This window comes from Felis catus, chromosome D3 (assembly GCF_018350175.1).
Source record: "Felis catus isolate Fca126 chromosome D3, F.catus_Fca126_mat1.0, whole genome shotgun sequence".
In the NCBI taxonomy this organism is placed as follows: Eukaryota; Metazoa; Chordata; class Mammalia; order Carnivora; family Felidae; genus Felis; species Felis catus.
In genome coordinates, this window is record NC_058379.1 from 44366013 (window position 1) to 44384979 (window position 18967).

The 18967-nt window shown below is 34.2% G+C and overlaps 1 protein-coding gene across 5 annotated transcripts in view; it reads right to left on the reverse strand.

Moving 5' to 3' along the window:
• The window catches only part of ESCO1 (establishment of sister chromatid cohesion N-acetyltransferase 1), a 75716-nt gene that overhangs the window by 20144 nt on the left and 36605 nt on the right, over positions 1-18967 (reverse strand). For all 5 annotated transcript variants that reach the window (XM_003995061.5, XM_011288077.3, XM_045041748.1 and 2 more), the window contains 5 exons: positions 16794-18928; positions 12170-12284; positions 9586-9646; positions 8175-8289; positions 4936-5067 (listed from right to left, as the gene is read on the reverse strand). In XM_003995061.5, coding sequence (XP_003995110.3) covers positions 4936-5067; positions 8175-8289; positions 9586-9646; positions 12170-12284; positions 16794-18344 — 1974 coding nt within the window. In that variant the 5' untranslated portion in view covers positions 18345-18928. The remainder of the gene's footprint in view (positions 1-4935; positions 5068-8174; positions 8290-9585; positions 9647-12169; positions 12285-16793; positions 18929-18967) is intronic.

Genomic DNA, 18967 nt, shown 5'->3' on the forward strand with positions numbered 1-18967 from the left:
CCTGGGTGGCTCAGTCAGTTTAGCATCCGACTTCGGCTCAGGTCATGATCTCATGGTTCGTGAGTTTGAGCCCTGCATCAGGCTCTGTTCTGACAGCTCAGAGCCTAGAGCCTGTTTCCGATTCTGTGTCTCCCTCTCTGTCTCTGCCGCTCCCCTGCTCACACTCTGTCTCTCTCTCTCTCTGTCTCTCAAAAATAAATAAACATTTAAAAAATGTTTTTTTAAAAAGATGCAACAAAGTAGAAAAATTAAAAATCAGGATCAGAGAAGAGAGAAACAAACTTGATATACAGCCTTATCTTTAAGCAGAGACACTCAACGAAACTCAGACCATTCTCTGACCTCTCAGTCCCTCCTACAAATATACCTGCTCCCTATTCCAGTGATGCCACAGTACAGTTCTAAGGGCCAGTGCTACTTTGCTTCAGATTCCTTTTCCATTCCCAAGATTTAAAAATCTCTATTCCTGCTCTATTTACTTCTCTTTAACACCCAGTGTCCTCTTTCCTAATCACCTTCAAAAGGAATACAGAAAAAGTATATAGAAATAAGTATGTATTCAAATTTCACATAAAAAAAATTAAAGACTCAGCAAGAGTTACTGGGTAATTTTTAAAAACTATTTTTTTGGGGCGCCTGGGTGGCGCAGTCGGTTAAGCATCCGACTTCAGCCAGGTCACGATCTCGCGGTCCGTGAGTTCGAGCCCTGCGTCGGGCTCTGGGCTGATGGCTCAGAGCCTAGAGCCTGTTTCCGATTCTGTGTCTCCCTCTCTCTCTGCCCCTCCCCCGTTCATGCTCTGTCTCTCTCTGTCCCAAAAATAAATAAAAACATTGAAAAAAAAATTAAAAAAAAAAACCAAAACTTTTTTTAAGTTTATTTATTTGAGAGAGAGTGCATGTGAGCAGGGGAGAGGCAGAAAGAGAAGGAGAGATAGCATCCCAAGCAGGTTCTGAACTGTCAGCACAGAGCCCGATACAGGGCTTACCTTATGAAGCGACTGAGCCACCCAGGTGCAACGATTCTATACATTCTATACATTATGCAAGTTTCACAAATGTAGCTATTATCTGTCACCGTACACTATTACAATACCATTCATTATTATTCCCTTTGCTGTAACTTTTATCCTCTCCCATGAAGAGGAACAACATTTTTACTTTGATGGTTTAGTATTACAATGCTGGAGAGTGTGGCTCTGTAGCCGATCAAAAATCTGTCAAATCTTCCTTCAGTTGTTCTGATCATCGATTTTCCCCTTTTCTACGAACGCCCTAATAACCCAACACCACACAGACCACAAACACATACTACTCTCTCCTCATATGTCACTAAAATATTATTTCTCTCCCTACACTCTATCAAAATATTATTTGATCATTATTTAAACTTAACTGTATCATTCACAATTCTCAAAATTCTTCAACATCTGAAAGAACAGAAAGAAAAAAGGCCAAAGGGCATCAAAATCAAAGTATCACAATCTGATTTGATGCATTTTTCTTATCTTACTACCTACAAAAATCTGATTCAGTAAAAACAAACAAACAAAAATTATTCATTATTCCCCACACAGATGTTAAGCTTTCTCATTGGCTATACTATGCCATCAATCACAGATGACCTCCTTTTGTCCATTTAAAAAAATTTTCAGGGGCGCCTGGGTGGCGCAGTCGGTTAAGCGTCCGACTTCAGCCAGGTCACGATCTCGCGGTCCGTGAGTTCGAGCCCCGCGTCGGGCTCTGGGCTGATGGCTCAGAGCCTGGAGCCTGTTTCCGATTCTGTGTCTCCCTCTCTCTCTGCCCCTCCCCCGTTCATGCTCTGTCTCTCTCTGTCCCAAAAATAAATAAAAACATTGAAAAAAAAAGAAAAAAAAATTAAAAAAAAAATTTTTCAAGTCTTAATTTTTCCTCACCGATGAAAACAAACCCCTCTTCTGATCACTGCTTTACTAAATTATCACTTCTGAACTGCAAAGCTAATTTATAACTGAATTTAAATAATTAATATTGACTTACTGCTTTAGTAGTTACATAAATCTCTTGCTAACTTTTCATTTCTTTCAGGTTTTGCTCCTAACCTTGAAGGCAAAGGCATATCATATACCTCCGAGAGTAGAACCCTCCACAGAGCATTCATTCAGTCAGGTGTTAATTAATTCAAAGGAGATAAGGAAGGATAGAGGACAAAAGGATTAAGTTAGAAATTTCTCTGCAAAGAACCCAAATACATTCCTTAAAGTTCAAAATATAACTTAGTTTTGGATAGGCTCCAGGCCTGGCAACATTGCTCACTGCTCTGGGAAGAATTTTTCCTGCTTTCTCTTCACACCTTTAGTAAAGAGTACCTCAGTTCAAGAAGGGAAATTGAAGTGTTTCTAAGTGTAAACCAGAGTCCAGGCTCCCCCTGAGGCATTAACAAGTTCCTTTCTAAACAGCTTATAATAAGTTAGATAAAATGAATTTCCTCACATGGTATCCATGAGGCAGATGGGGTACGGAATAGAGAGCATCATCATTCTTTCCCCTACCCCCAAACCAAAAAGGTTAAAGAAAAAGAAAATATTTTTGCCAACCAAAAAAATAAATAAATAAAAAAAATAAGGCTCTGTGAGCATCAATTTCTATGATAACTAAATAATTTAAATATCATTTTGATCTTTTGTAAAGGTCTTTAGCCATTCTTTCTTAACTGTCACAGATTATTACCATATCTAAGAGAAAATTTTTACCCAAAGGAAAAGCTATTTCCTTAAAAACATTTGATTAAAATTTAAAAAGTAAAACTCTCATTGGGTCTAACTTATTCTATTTTCAAAAGGTCTTAAGTAGAACAAAACTTTATTTCCAGTCCCCAAATATTGTCATTTAAAGTTAATTAAAGCCAGAACACCAAATGACTTCTTTTCTATGTGCTTCTCTCCAGGAAACAAACAGATAAAATCAGTATTAAAAAAAACAAACAGATGTTTTCTCAAACTCTTAAAAAGTGATTAAACTTCAATTATAACTCAATTTTTAAAAAGGAAAAAAAAGTGCTTGATGCAAAAACACAACACTAGCCAACACTAGCTGCCCTGTAAGTGTACAATAATGCAAAGCACCATACTAGGTGCCCAATAAATGTTTAATGTCCCAATCCAAAATCGAGAGCTGTGATCACAGCAGAACATCTTCAACATAACAGGTATGTTTTTATCCTCTCTCCATACACTACATAAGAATGCTACAATGTTTTGGAGGAGTTTCTATAGTCTTAGATTATGTATAATCTGCATTTGAAAACAGCAAAAGAAAAATATTGATCTTGATGTTAGCAAAGGTCGGCCAACTGCTAAACTCAATTCCTTCTCTTGAGCTTATTTCAAAAATAATAAAATAACCCATAGCTCTGTCCCATCAAAGTGGTGGGGTGGGAGGAGGGGTAGGGCTGGGGTAGGAATCAATCTTCCCTAAGTTGCTACATGGCTTGATAGCTTTTCAAGAGCCAGAATTTGTTTAGAAGGTAATGACTCTACCTTGTTCCATAAACCAGCTTCCCTTAGTACTGTGGAAGCGCAGAGTGCGTATTTCCTGATTAACTTCTTTACTTTTTCTCTCAGAAATTAAGAAGTTCCCTTAAGATGAGGAATTAAGTCTTTTAAACCTATCTTCTTATAATTTTACAAAAGCAATTACAAGAATCAGATGATGTAAAATGAGAACTTCTATGAGACTTATGTATATTAAATGAAATGTTTTTGCCCCATAGTATTCTATACTTTAGCTACTGATAGAACTATTTTTCTCAAGTTGTAAGAGCATTAATATAGTAAAATTGGAAAAGTACAAATTTCAAACAATAAATCAGTATCTAGCTATAGATACTCCACGTCCACACAGTTCATACTGCATTTAGTTAAGTGACAGAAGGGGGTATGTGTGGCAATGGCAGATAAAATAAGGAATATAAAGAATCACCACAGTAAAGACCCCAAAAAGAAAAAAAAAAAAAAAGATAAGAAAACTCTACGTATCTTGCCTAGAATTAATTGGATAAATGAAATAACATGAACCCTTCAACCAAAGATAAGGGTAAGAATTTAACTGAAGCCAATAAAGATCTTTTAAAAAATCCAACATCTGTTGCTTATGTAAAAATCTACATGAAATGAATTGGTGATCTCAGTTCAGATATCCTGGAGGTCTTATTAATGTGAGTGTACAGTACTGAAGGTAACATGTATAGGAAAAAAATAGATTCCATTTCAGATATAGGTAAACGGCAATTACATTAAATTACTAATTTCACAAGATATCTGAAATGGTTCAAAATGATTAAAACTTTGCAATTTCCAGAAACTATTAAATAATACCCATCGTGTCTCAAATACACATACACTAAAATACATATACTAAAATGTACTTGCTTTGTGGGATTTTTTTTTTAAGTATACAACAAATTCTGAGATCTTAACCTTTAAATTTTTTTTTTTAATTTTATAAAGAAAAACTCTCATGATAGCAAAAAGAAGGTAAATAAAAATTGCAAAACCATCTATTTGGTATAATATATATCACTATCAGTCCTCAAATAAAAACTTGTGCCAAGCTATTATGACTATTAAAAAGGCTTATCAACAGTTAATAATAATCACTAAAGAAAAATTTTTAAATACTCAAATTGAATAGCATTATTTGTTAGAAGAGATGAGGTATAATAACTACTTTAAATATGTACCTTAAATAAAAAAAAATCCCACAACACAAGCCAGCCAGAATAAAGTTAGCTGGTTTTATGTTCGGCTTTGTTTTAAAATAAGCCAGTATACATACTACCAGGGTTTTGTATACATTATTATTTCCTAAAAAATTTGTCAATGACTTAAATTTGGCAATTCATGTCTTTAAGATGCTGACCTAATTATCTGCATTTTAGAAGTCATGAATTTCACTTACCACATATTTTACAGCACTTATAAATTGGTTGTGGAAGAGCAGATGCTGTGTTTCATCTTCTGGATTTGAAGCTGTGTAGAGCATGCCACAAACATTACAGGAAACTGCTCCAAATCTTTTTTGTCCTGCATCCTATTTATAAAAAACAAACAAAAGGTTTTTCCCTCCCAAAGGAGTAATTCAGCTTCTAAAGCTATAACGGGAACATCAAGTGAGAAGTATTTAATCTACAATGAATAATGTTCAGTGTTGATTAACAAGTAAGATGTTAAATTGTGAAATCCAATGTGTAATTTTATTAAGTCCTTAATTTTAGTAATCTGACCACTCACTCCACAGCATTTAATAGCAACTAAGAAGAACTGAGAAATATCTTTTAACACTACAATCTTAGTCCTAAAGCCCTCAACAGGAAATACTCTATAAATGAGAATGAAGATGTATTTTTATATCTGCAATAATTACACTGTTAAAGCTTAGTCTGTGTTTCACAGACTCCTTTTTTAATGTCTTAAAAGTATGTTCTCTTTAATGGTTTTATTCTAGTTTATAAATATTAGAAAGAATATTTTGATGTTACCAAAAACTCATGAGAAAGGGTAATATTAATTTTTCTATTAAAACAGTTAATTATTAAAAATTATTAACAGTAATTTATAATTTTTTTCATATTAACTAAGTACAAGTACAATCATCCATTCTCCAGTAATTCACTTGTGCTATAGAACCATAACTGTTTACAAAATGTCTTCTTTCTTGTCCTTATTCAACAAGAAATTTTCAGCAATATGATCTAAATTTAAGAATAATAAACTAATAATCCCTTTACTCTTTCTATTCTAAAACTGCACAATTTGAATTACTAAAAAAAAAAAAAAAAAAAAGATCTAAGATAACAGCATCTCTAGTGTCTTAGAACTAGGATCAAGTAAGGGTATCTTGGTGGCTCAGTTGCATGACTGTACGACTCTCGATTTCAGAGCAGGTTGTGATCCCAGAGTCATGGGATCAAGCCCTGTGTGGGGGCTCCGTAGTAAGTGTGGAGCCTGCTTAGGATTCTCTCTCTTCTGCCTCTGCCCCTCTCCCCTGCTCACTCTCTCTCTCTCTCTCTCTCTCTCTACAAAAATAAATAAGTAAATAAATCTTAAAAAAATTTTTTTTATAACTGTGGCAAAAAATATATATATAACAATATTTGCCATCTTAATTTATTTTTTTAATCTGAGCGAGAGGGGAATACACAAATGAGGGACAGGAGCAGAGAGGGACAGAAAGAATCTCAAGCAGGCGCCACGCTCAGCACAGAGCCCAATGCGGGGCTCAATCCACGTTGTCCCACCTGAAATCAAGGGTCAGACACTCAACCAGCTGAGCCACCTAGGCATCCCTACTATCTTAATGACTTTTAAGTGTACAGCTCAGTAGTTTTACTATATTCACATTGTTCTGTAACCAATCTTCAAAAGTCTTTTCATTTTGCAAAACTGAAACTCTAAACCAATTAAACAACTGGTCCCCAATCTACTTTCCTTCCCAGCTCCTAGAAACCACCATTCTACTTTCTGTCTCTGAGTATGAGTACTCTAGACACTCACAGCAGTGAAATCTTACAGTATTTGTCTTTCTGTGACTAACTTATTTCACTTAGCTTAATGTCCTCAAGGTTCAACCATGTTGTAGCATGTCAGAATTTCTTTTTTTAAAGCTGAATCATATTCCATTGTATGTATACACATTTTGTTCATCCATTCATCCTTGATGGACACTTAGGTTGCTTTCACCCTTTGACTATTATGAATGATATACCAGTGTACAAATATCTCTGCAACCAAGCAGTTTTCATAGTATTGAGCAAACTTTTCTTCCTTGGTTTCCTAATTGGTAAATGGGAGATAATACTAGTACCTACCTCATACTTTAAAAACTAAGGCCTAACTAAGTTAATATGAGTGGAGTACATGGAACAATGTATTAGCTGCTATCCTGACCATTAACATCATCATTCTCATCAACTCTAGACCAGAACTGAATAGAAATGCAATCCACAAATTTTAAATTTTCCAGTAGCCATGTTAAAGAATGCAAAAACAGGTGAAATTAATGTTAGTATTTTATTCAACAAAACATATCCCAAATACTTTAACTTCAACATGTACTAAATAGAAAAAAAAACTTATCAGTGAAATACTTTACATTCCCTTTTTTATACTAGTCTTTAAAATGCAGTAACTATATTTACACTTACAACATATCTCAATTCTAATGAGCCACATTTCAAATACTCAACAGCTACATGTGGCTACCAAATTGGACAGTGCTGCTCTATATTTTACTAGTCTAATCCTGTTTCACTACCATACTGATTTAACAACAGAAACATTATTAACTCTAATGAAACTTTCCCGATTAACCTTTCTCAAAAATTTGCAGACAATTCTTACAAAGTTATTCTCCTATATTAAAGTTAGAATCAATAGTCTACTCCACCAAATCCTACTGATAATGTTGACTGGAAGTACATTAAATTTTCCTATTATTTTGGGTTCCTTCATTTTTTTTTATAGTGTGCTCGCTTACTCAAATTAGGTTTTTTCATCAATCAAAATATCTCTTTTTCAACTTGTCACCAAACTGTATTTAAGTTCTATTTCAAATTAACTACTGGTTTATCTTCCTGTAAAGCACAGTTTAAAAATTATAATATACACTAAAATACAGATATTTAAAATCATTTTATGTATTAAGCTAAAACAAAGTACATCAAACGACATATTAAAGAAAGTAACAGATCTGGGGCTCCTGAGTGGCTCAGTCCGTTAAACATCCGACTTTGGCTTAGGTCATGATCTCACGGTTTGTGGGTTTGAGTCCTGCATCAGGCTCTGTGCTGACAGCTTAGAACCTGGAGCCTGCTTCAGATTCTGTGCCTCCCTCCCTCTCTCTCTCTCTCAAAAATAAATAAAATTTTTTTAAAAAAAGTAACAAATTTAATATAAAGTATCAATCTGTTGTAAATAAAACTAAGAGTATGGATATTTGAGTTTTTATTTGTGATAGGAGGAACTCACTACTGGGGTTCAAGTTGGGGGATTTCTAATGATACCAGGAATATTTCCCTAATGACGATTTATGGTGACAAGCCTCTTTGAAAAAAAAGCAATGAATTTATTCTTTAACAATGTGCATAAGAAAGGTGATTATAACAATACTTCATCAAAAAGGTCAAGTTGGATACTTACTATGATCAACTGTTTTTCATCAACTTTCTCTGCTTCTTTTAGTTTCAAGTCCTTTGGAATTGTTATCTCCAAATGGGAATTACACTTAGGCCAAGAATGATTTGGTGGTGTCTCCCTTTAAAAAAAAAAAAAAAAAAAATCACACTATTAAATGTTATAGAGCTATTATCACTTCAAAGCACTAAAAATAAAAAAAAAAAAACTTTCCCTATACGACACTCACAAATCTCAATTCCAAGGGGGGGTATAAATAACATTTTAAAAATCAAGGGGAGAACACCCAAGAAAATTACTGATTTTCAACAAATAAACAAAAAACTGCTGTACTATAGTTTGAGTAAGTTTCAAGTTTTTCATAGTTTTAGCCATCTGAGTCAGTACAATTTGTCCTAAATACTATTTTTTAGTAATCTGTAAAGCAAAGTAAGTCAGATGTAATTTAATTTTGACATTAAAGACAGAACCAAGTGCTTCTAAAACACTTAAAACACTTTTACATGTTGATTATACCAGTACTTCAAAGGGTTTGCAGAAAAGTGCATTCTCAAAATACTGTTGCTGGAAGTATAAAAAGACACACATCGGACAAAAATATGGCAATGCAGGATAATTCCCATAGCTATTAATTTATCCTAGATATAGTAATACAAACGGGCAAAGATGCATATGTTTATTAAAGAACTTTTTTGGACAGAAATAAGAAACAACCAAAATGTCTATGAAGTGGAGAACTGTTAAATAAACAATGGAATATTCACACAATGAAATTTAATGCAGATTTAAAAGAATGAGGTAATTAAGGTAGAAAAGATGCCCATATTACCCTAAGGGGGGGGGGGGGGAAACTATAAAACGTATGTATAGGCACAGAAAAAGTAAAATGAAATGAAAACTTATGAAAATCATTTTCTTTCTACGTGAAAAACCAGATTATTAGCACAACTTTTTAAGGAAAAATATCCGAAACTCAAAAGTTGGAAGTATAAAATCCTAAAGTTCTGTTAAAAACAAGACAACAGGTCCAAAATGTAGTTGCTTATGCTAAGCCCCACATTACCAAATCAAGACTTAGTTTTGGCTCTTCTAGAAATGGAATCTTTAACCAGTCAATCAGGAATCATTTAATCAGCACTAGTTAGATAATTTGCCCTAATGATAATCTGCCATTCCCCCTAAAGGAAAGTAACTTTGCAATAATCAACCCATTTTTTCCACCAGTTATAACTTTCCTTAACCCCACTCCTTTCTGCCTATAAGTCTTTCATGTTATAGCTCCTTGCAGCTCCTTTCTATCTGCCACACTGAATGCTGCCCAATTTGAATTGATTTTCAAATAAACAAAAACTGTAAAAGCCTCAGTTTATCTTTCAATTGTTCCTATATTTACTCTTGTATTAAACTAATGTCTTACCTGTTATCACTGGTCTTAGATGTTTGGTTACTGAGTATAGTGTGTTGTTTGGGAGTTGAACCTGTAATTTAATCAAGAAGATGAGTTAAACCTTAAGCTTTGTACTAGCTCTCCATCTAATAGTTGCAAATCATTACGAAGAAAAAAGAGAATACGCTAAATGTTTTATTTTTTAAGTTTATTTACTTATTTTGAGAGAGAGAGAGCATCTGAAAGGGGATAGGCAAAGAGTGAGAGAGGGAAAGAGAGAATCCCAAGCAAGCTCCATGCTGTCAGCCCATGTTGGGGCTCAATCTCACACACCGTGAGATCGTTACCTGAGCAGAAATCAAGAGTCGTACGTTTAACCAGCTGAGCCACCCAGGCAACTCTAAATGTTTTCTTTTTAATAAAACCATTTGATAAAATTAGGCCCCCTTCCTAGAAATTACTCTTCAGAAGTAGAAAAGTTCTACAGAGTCACAAATAAATCCAATGGTAGATTAACAGTTTGCCTCTAGTTTCACCAATTACTAGCACTGAACAACATAGGAAATTGTATAAATGCCCATATAATTATATAATCTCTACATGGAAATAAATGGGAACACCTCTTTGTTTAAAAAAACCCTGAAGTCTCACAAGAAACAGTAAGTGTTGGCAAGAATGTGGAGAAAAAGAAACCCTCATGCATGACAGGTGGGAATACAAATTGGTGTAGCTACTGTAAAAAACAGTATGGAGGTTCCTCAAAAAATAAAAAATAGAATTACCATATGATCCAGTCATTCCACTACTATTTACCAAAGAATACAAAATGCTAATTTAAAAAGATGTTTATTGCAGAATTATCTATAATAGCCTAATTATGGAAACAACTCAAGTGTCCATTGATGGATGAATGGATTAAAAATGTGGCATATATACAATGGAATATTACTCGGCCATCAAAAAGAATGAAATCTTGCCATTTGCAACATGGATGGAGCTAGAGTACAATGCTAAGTGAAATAAGTCAGTCAGAGAAAGACAAATAGAGTACTATATGATCTCACTCATACGAAAGAATTTAAGAAACAAAACAAAGGAAAAAAGAAACAAATACTCTTAAATATAGAGAACTGGTGGTTACCAGAAGGGAGATGAGTGAGGGATGGATGAAATAGGTGAAGGAGATTAAGAGTATACTTATCATGAGCACTGAGTAATGTACAGAATTGTTGAATCATTGTATTATACACCTGAAACTAATATAAAACTGTATATTATACTGTAATTTTTAAAATTATAGTTTCTGAAGTTTTAATATTAATAACACAATAATTCATTTTATTTTCTAAAAAATAACTGCATTTCTCATATTTATATTGTGCTTTCCCTTCCTCCACAAAAAGTTTAAATAATACATAATAGAAGAAATTATCTGACTTCAGTATACCACTCTAAGTATTTCCTTTAGCAGAGAGAAACAAGAATGAGGAATTTGGAATTTCTTTCCATATGCCCTTGTGCTTCATCTGATAATGGTGAGCAAATCTTCACCCAACAACTCAAATAATGTACTGTCAAGGATGTTTTCAAGGTTACGAAAAAAATCTTTGTATGGTATAACTGCACAAATTGCAGAATCTATTTAATTTTTTATTTTTTAAGTAAGCTCTACCAACTGAGCCAGTCAGGCGCCCCTGCAGCATTTGTTAAATCCTTTCAAAAACAAAATCACTAAGATGGAAAACTGAGTAACTCAGGATTGAAGATAAGAATCTAAAGTGGAAAAGCACAAATAATCAGCTGTATTTGAGAAATAAGCTTCTACCACTAACTTAGGCAATTCATTAAGACATACTTCTCCTTGGGGGCGCCTGGGTGGCGCAGTCGGTTAAGCGTCCGACTTCAGCCAGGTCACGATCTCGCGGTCCGTGAGTTCGAGCCCCGCGTCGGGCTCTGGGCTGATGGCTCAGAGCCTGGAGCCTGTTTCCGATTCTGTGTCTCCCTCTCTCTCTGCCCCTCCCCCGTTCATGCTCTGTCTCTCTCTGTCCCAAAAATAAATAAACGTTGAAAAAAAAATTTTTTTTTAAAAAGACATACTTCTCCAGAAAGTAAGTTACAAACAAAATAAAAGATTTAAGATAAAGACCTTCTGGTAGCAAGTCAAAGAGTCATATTTAAGTACTTTGTTTTTTCTTTATTTTAGAGAGAGAGCATGAGCAAGGGAGAGGGGCAGATACAGCAGGGAGAGAGAGAATCTCAAGCAGGCTTCACACTCAGCGCAGAGCCCAATGCAGAGTTCAATCCCATGACCCTAAGATCATGACCTAAGCCAAAACCAAGAGTTGGACACTCAACTGACTGAGCCACCCAGGTGCCCCCATACTTAAGTACTTTAAACAAGGTAAGAAAGAGAAGCAATTCTGCCCCGAAGAATGGTGATAAAGATTTTTAAAAAACAAAAAAAGAATGGTGATAATTACACATTTGAAAAACATATGCAATATGGTTCAGAAGGATTTAACTGGCCTATTTGGTAGTCAATATTGTTTCCTATCATACTGACAAAAATATCTCTGAACACTGAGAAAACCAAATGATAGTTTCAAAGTTTTACCTGGAAATTTATTCTCTCCTGTATCAACTTTTGCTTGATTGAGTGAAGCTGAAACAGTAGAGGTATTTCCCACGGGATTGTTTTGAAGCTTGGATTCCAAACACAGACTGAAATTCTGAACATACAACATTCAAATTGTTACTATTTGCTTTCATATCAATGTTTGGGACTCATCCCAAGACACTTTCAGTGAATGCATACTAAGAAAATTTAAGATAATACTTCATAGTTGGGGTAATTCACACTGATATGCTTTAAGAGTCTCTTCATGATCTCTCCCACAAATACCCTCTCCGCATCAGCTCCCATTATTCCCCTTCATGCTACACTGAAGAACTTGCAAATCCCACAGATATATTTTGGTTCTATACTTTTTCTGTTTCATCCATCTAAACCTGCACTGTCCAATAGAGTAGCCACTACCTCACCTGACTACTGAGCACTTAAAATGTAGTTAGTATGACTGATTTGAGATTATACTGTCAATATAAAGCACAGATTTTTAAGACTTATTACAAAAAAGTAAAATAGGTCTACTTTTAAAATTATATGCTGAAATGAAAGTATTTCTATATGACAGGTTAAATAAAATATTTTAATCTTACCAGTTTATCATTCTTTTTTAACGTGGCTACCAGAAAATTTTAAATCATGTGGTTCACATTACACTTCTACTGGATAATGCTAATCTAGAACCTCTCCCCCTGTATAAATTCAACCCATTACTTAAATATTAACCTCTTCTATGAAGCTTTGCCAAGTTTCTCCATGCCCTTTTCCCAAGTTTGGAATAATTTTCCATCTTCTTCACCTCTACCTCTTTCATGTCCTTATTACTCTTTTCAATTGGTTGTTTTTGATTCATCTTCTATAACTTTTTTTTAAACGTTTATTTATTTTTGAGACAGAGATCGCTTCTCGGCCTTTTGGCTAAGATCAAGTGTATTTTTGAGACAGAGAGACAGAGCATGAACAGGGGAGGGTCAGAGACAGAGGGAGACACAGAATCTGAAACAGGCTCCAGGCTCTGAGCTGTCAGCACAGAGCCTGACACAGGGCTCGAACTCATGGACTGCGAGATCACAACCTGAGCCGAAGTCGGACGCTTAACCGACTGAGCCACCCAGGCACCCCAAGCTTCTATAACTCTTAAGAGCAAAGATATTCTATTCATTTTTGTATTCCCCAAATCCCCTAAATCAGAACACTATCAAAGGTGATAATAACTACCAAAAGAAAATAATATTCCAAGCTCTATCAACATTGGCTGTATCTGTATTGTGATTATTACACTCAACTATGTAACATTATTTTGAATATTTTTGAAAAAGTGAACAAGTTTTATCACTGACAAAGCAGAAAAATTAAAAACAAGAGCAATGACTAATTAATCTCCATTAAATAGGAAGGAATTTAGGAAGTTACTGGCTTAAAAAAAGAATCACAAAATAATTGGGCTTTAAAATTCATAAAGTTCAAATAATTTAAATTCAGCCCAAAGAATTCAGAGAAGCCCTATCAAACATCGTCATTTCTCAGTACTGCTGAAACTGACATCAAAATTACAAGCAGCCATAGAAAAAGATTTCATATGATACAGGGTTTGTTTTTATATTCTCCTTCCTCCCCAAGTATAAAATGGCTAGATTCTGAAACCAGACAATCTCAGTTTAAATCCTAGCTCTACCACTTAAATGTCACTCAGGTAAAAGTTACTTAAATTCCTAAGTCTCATTCCCCTCACCTGTAATATGTAGATAATAATAGAAACCATAGCTTAGACTATAGTGATAATTTTATGAAGCTCTCCTCTGACTAACAAAGAGGCAGTGTTAACCAAAGGCTATTATGTCATTAACCAAAAGCTGCTGTGATGGTTGAACAAAGCTGCCACAATTCTTAGTGCTTATGAATAAAGAGGAATCTCTTAAGTGACTGCTACAATGTAAATTCTTTAAAGGCAGAACACATTTGTCTTCTGGAGCCTAGCACAAAATCTTGGACATAGCAGGCACTCAACTATGTCATGAACTAACATGATTACCACATTCCTGATCACTCTGTGAAAGTGATTGCATCAGTGGTATTGGTGAAAAGAAGAGAAACAACCTAAAAGTGCTTTCAACTTGCACAAAACCAAGTTAGCAAAAAACAAAACAAAAAACAAAACCACACACATATATACACAAACTATGCTAGCATTTATGTAAACATTTAAAACACAAACAGTGCTAAGTATTCTTTATGGATATACATAAATAGTGAAATCATAAAAACAAAAAAGGATCCACACCAACTTCACAAACTCATTTTAACTCTGGGAAGAGAGGTGAATGGAAAGAAGAGGGAGATAAGGTCTTTTCCTGTATCTGTAACATACTTTTCTTATTTTAAAAGACCTGAATTCAATAAAATGTTGGGGTTTTTTTTTCAAATTTGGGTGGTAAACAAGAGTATAATGTTAACTTTCTATAGTATTCTGAATGTTTGATATAGTCAAGAATTTATAAACGTAAATACAATTTTTAACACAAGTTTCATAGGACAGTTTCTCATAATGCACCTTGAGAGGAACTGTATAAATCCAAAGCACATTCCAATAAAAACAGTATTACAGGTCAAAATAATGTGGTCCAAGTAAGCATCTCTATTCTAGTACTCCAAAGGATTACATTTCTTATTCTTCGATATAACTGTCCACAAACTGAGGGTTTCTTTTTAATTTTATTTTAATTGACACACAATGTTAACATTAATGTCAGGTATACACACAGTGATTCAACACCTCTCTATACATTATGCTATGCTCACCACAAGTGTAACTACCGTCTATCATCATACAACACTATTACAATACCAGTAACTATATATTCCCTATATTGTACCTTTTATTCTCATGACTTATCCCACAAACTGAGTTTTGACAGGCATTTATGCAGCAAGGAGTTAGAAGATAAACTCCTGAATATATATAGTCCAGGAGAAGATACACCTGGACTATAGCTATCAATTTGCTGACAAAACATACCCTGAAAAGAAAGCCACTCCATCTCCGATGTAAACCACCCTTGTTACACCCACCACCAGTCACTACTTACTTCTAATTACTGTCACTATTTGAATAATTATCTTCTAATTGATGCTTTCATTCCCATTTGTTCAGAAAATAAAATCTAAGAGTACCATATGGTATCTGTTCCCTTTTTAATTTGATTTGTAGTCCACGAGAATAGACAATGATCTATTTTCATGGCTTCTGGCAAGAAGCCCAGATTCCTCATTCATTCAACTTTGCTCCTACAACAAAATGCCTCCAAAAGGAACTTTAAATCATTCCTAAAACTTAGGATGACTTGACTTTTCCCTCTACTCATGATGACTTTTTTCTCAAGTGCTCTAATGTTCAAAGTATGCAATTGTAGAAAAAATGCTGGGCTGAGAAGAACACCTAAAAATTGAATCCTATTTGTGTCCCCAAACATGTGACCTAAATTACATTCCTCCGCTGCTCTAAGTTTTCTCATCACAAAACAATTGAAACAAATTAGTGAAGTTTTTCACATATGTATCATAAAGCTCCATTTTTTATACATAAAAAATTTCTTATAGGTTTATATATTGGTATTTTACCTATGATTTAATTTGGCAGGAAAAATCAGCTCAGCTGCTTTTATAGTTTCAAACTACTTCCTCAGATAATCATTAAAGTTTCTTCTAGCTATTAGATTGTTTTTCCTTTTTTTCAAGATTGTTTTCAACTTACCATTTTTAAAATTCTTCACCACTACAATCTTACTCTAAAACTGAAGACTGAATTATTTACATCTTTCAGACATTTTATTTGCCCAACTGTTCAAAATGGTCACACAAGTCAAACTGAAAGACTCCCTACTACCAGAAATAAATGTTTAATTTTTAAATTTTATCAGGTGGAAAAAAAGGGGCTGATTTGTGCCAGCTGAAATTAATTTTAACAATTTGGTCAGAATAAGGCCCAACTTTAATTTCTATATTTTAGTCATTATGAAACATAGTTTCTGTAGTTGTAATTAATAGAAAAAGCAAATCGGTGTGTTAAATGAAAAAGAAAAGCTAGGGGAATGGGAAAGGGCAAAATGAGTAAAGGGCAGTGGGAGATACAGGTTTCCAATTATGGAATGAAGAAGTCATGGGAATAAAAAGTAGAGCATAGGGAATATAATCAACAATATTATAATAGCATTGCATGGTAACAGGTGATAACTAAACTTGTGGTGAGCAAAGCAGAACATAAAGAGATACTGAATCACTATGTTGTACACCAGAAACAAATATAACACGGTGTGTCAATTATACTCAAAAAAAACCCAAAAAGCCAGAATTCAACAGGTTTATGCTTCACATAAAATAAAAATGAAAAGTGAAAATAAGAAAGCAATGAGAAGCATTTACACGAATGTGAGACCTCTAAAGGAGTCAAGTTAGCCGTCTCACTCACTACGAGACTGAGTTAAAATTGAATAGGCTACCTTAACAAATGATTCCTGTCTTTTACAACTTGATTCTTAAGCTAAAATACATTGTAAAACTTATTTAATAAGAAGGTACTCCTGCAACTCTACTGTGCATAATAAAAATAAATTACCTTATCTGGTGTTGATTCAAAAGAATCTTTCATCTGGTTATCCAACGGTGGGTCAGGAGGTGGTTTTATCTGATTATCCAAATGACAATTTTCAGAAGCCCTTTTTGTAGTTTTATTAATTTCAACTGTAACATCATTAACTTTAACTTCTTCAGAATTAATTTCTTTAGTTTCTTCCTGCTGGCAACCTATATTTTTGTCATCATGTGGTTTTGTCCCTAAAACTGTACTTTGAGTTGCTGGATGATGCATTTCTAAGGCTGGTAGTGAAAAACTGGTTCGTATTAAGCCCAATTTAGGGGAAACTTGAGAGTCCAACTTATTTTGCTGCACAGAGTTAAATTTTGAGAGTTTAATTTTAGTCCAGTTGGAGTTCTTTTTAGTTGAGCTGTTTATTCCATTTAATATACATTTCACAGGCTTTGTTTTTCTACTGGGAAAGAAACGATTGCATTGAACATCCTGATTTGTTTCCTTCTGATGAAGTATTTGTCTTTCATTATTAGGCTCTTCCAAGTTTATTTCTGTAGGCTTCTCCTCCTTTACACTCTCCATTTGTAAAGATTCCTTTTTTACCTCTACAGTATCTGACTCAATTTCACCAGCAATTTCTTCACAGAGCTGGAGAATACTACCCCGTTTGCTCTTTCCTGCTTGCTCCAGCTCATTATCTACACTTTGTTCAGGCACTGATGGCTGTGGACTTTTTTGGGATTTTGCACTAGTATTCACTTGCGTATGAACTGACTTCTTCATCTCATTCTTTTTAGAGACTGCTGAAGTAACCATTTTTGATCTTTTTATCTCAGAAGTTACAGGCACAGATTTTGTTTCCTCTTTTCTAGTATTCTTCTGAAGACACTTTTCAGATCCTTTTATGCACTGAGAATTACAAGTATAAGCTGTCTGATGCTCTACTTTGCGTTTTTTTCCTTTGGGGGAATTTATTACTTCATTAATTACTAGATTTTCATCCTCTTTAGTGTCAGACTTTATTTCCGGTACTTTTCTTTTCACATGTTTTTGACTTGTTTTAACTTTATTAGATTTACTTTGAGTATTGTTACAGTGCTCTTTTCTTGGTGGCAAACTCTGTTTAGCTGCTTGAACTTGACCCTGAATTTCTCTATTACGCAGAGACCTTGTTGAAACTTCTGTTAACTGTTGAAGTCTCTGTGACCTCCGGTTAAACTGTTCATTTGATTTAGGAGTTCCATGCACTGACTTTTTCTGAGGTAATTTTTTCTTTTTTGTAGATTCTTGTTGTGAATGTCCCTTCACAGTCACCATATTTTTATTAATGGACTTGCTAGCTTTTTTATCATTGGATGCCACTTTTGCTGACCTTGTACTCATGCATGTTCCTAATTCAGATTGATTTATTTTACTCTCACTAGAAGATTTAACCAGTGATTTGATAGTTTCCTTTGGGCCTGATTTTTTTGCCAGATTCGTTTGAGAACCTTGAATTTGTGTTTCTAAATTCTTATCTTCACTTTTTTTAATAACACTGGAGGAATTTTCTTTTGATTTCTCCTGAATGGACATCATTCCTGAGTAAGGTCCTCCTTTTCTCAGTAGTATTTGAGAGGATGTTTGTGTCCTGGTAGGTGTGAATGCTGAATGTCTAGTATTATTGAGAAGGTCTTAAAAATCAACTTTGAGGCTGATGTACATTTTCAACAAAAATACTAGTTTGCTTCAAATAAGGTTTCAGTCATCCCTAGGACATGAGAAAAGCTGGTATGAAGGCTAAAAGATATTTGCTTTACTTTTGGGCAAGGCAATAGAAATCTGAGGAAAATTTAATTCTAATTTGATATTTTTATAATTTTTTATGAAAAAAACTTAATTCAGATTCAAACTGTTTTGTTAATTTTTCAATTAATTATGGTTTTCAGGCCTAGCCCTATTACTGGAGGAGTTATTTATCACTGACCTGTTTTGACAAAGATTTTGAAAACTTTTTTCTTCTGAAGTCTACAGTTACTGGACTTCGATTCATTTGAAACATGTCTTACAGCTAGTAGGTTTCTCTCCTTGTTTGCTGAGACTGTTAGTTTAAAGTTCTTATCTAACCTTTTTAGTTTAATAAAATACTCTATTAATATAGATTTCCTTTTGTGCTGCCATTTCTGAAAAATTAAAAAAAATTAAAATTAAATTTTGTACAA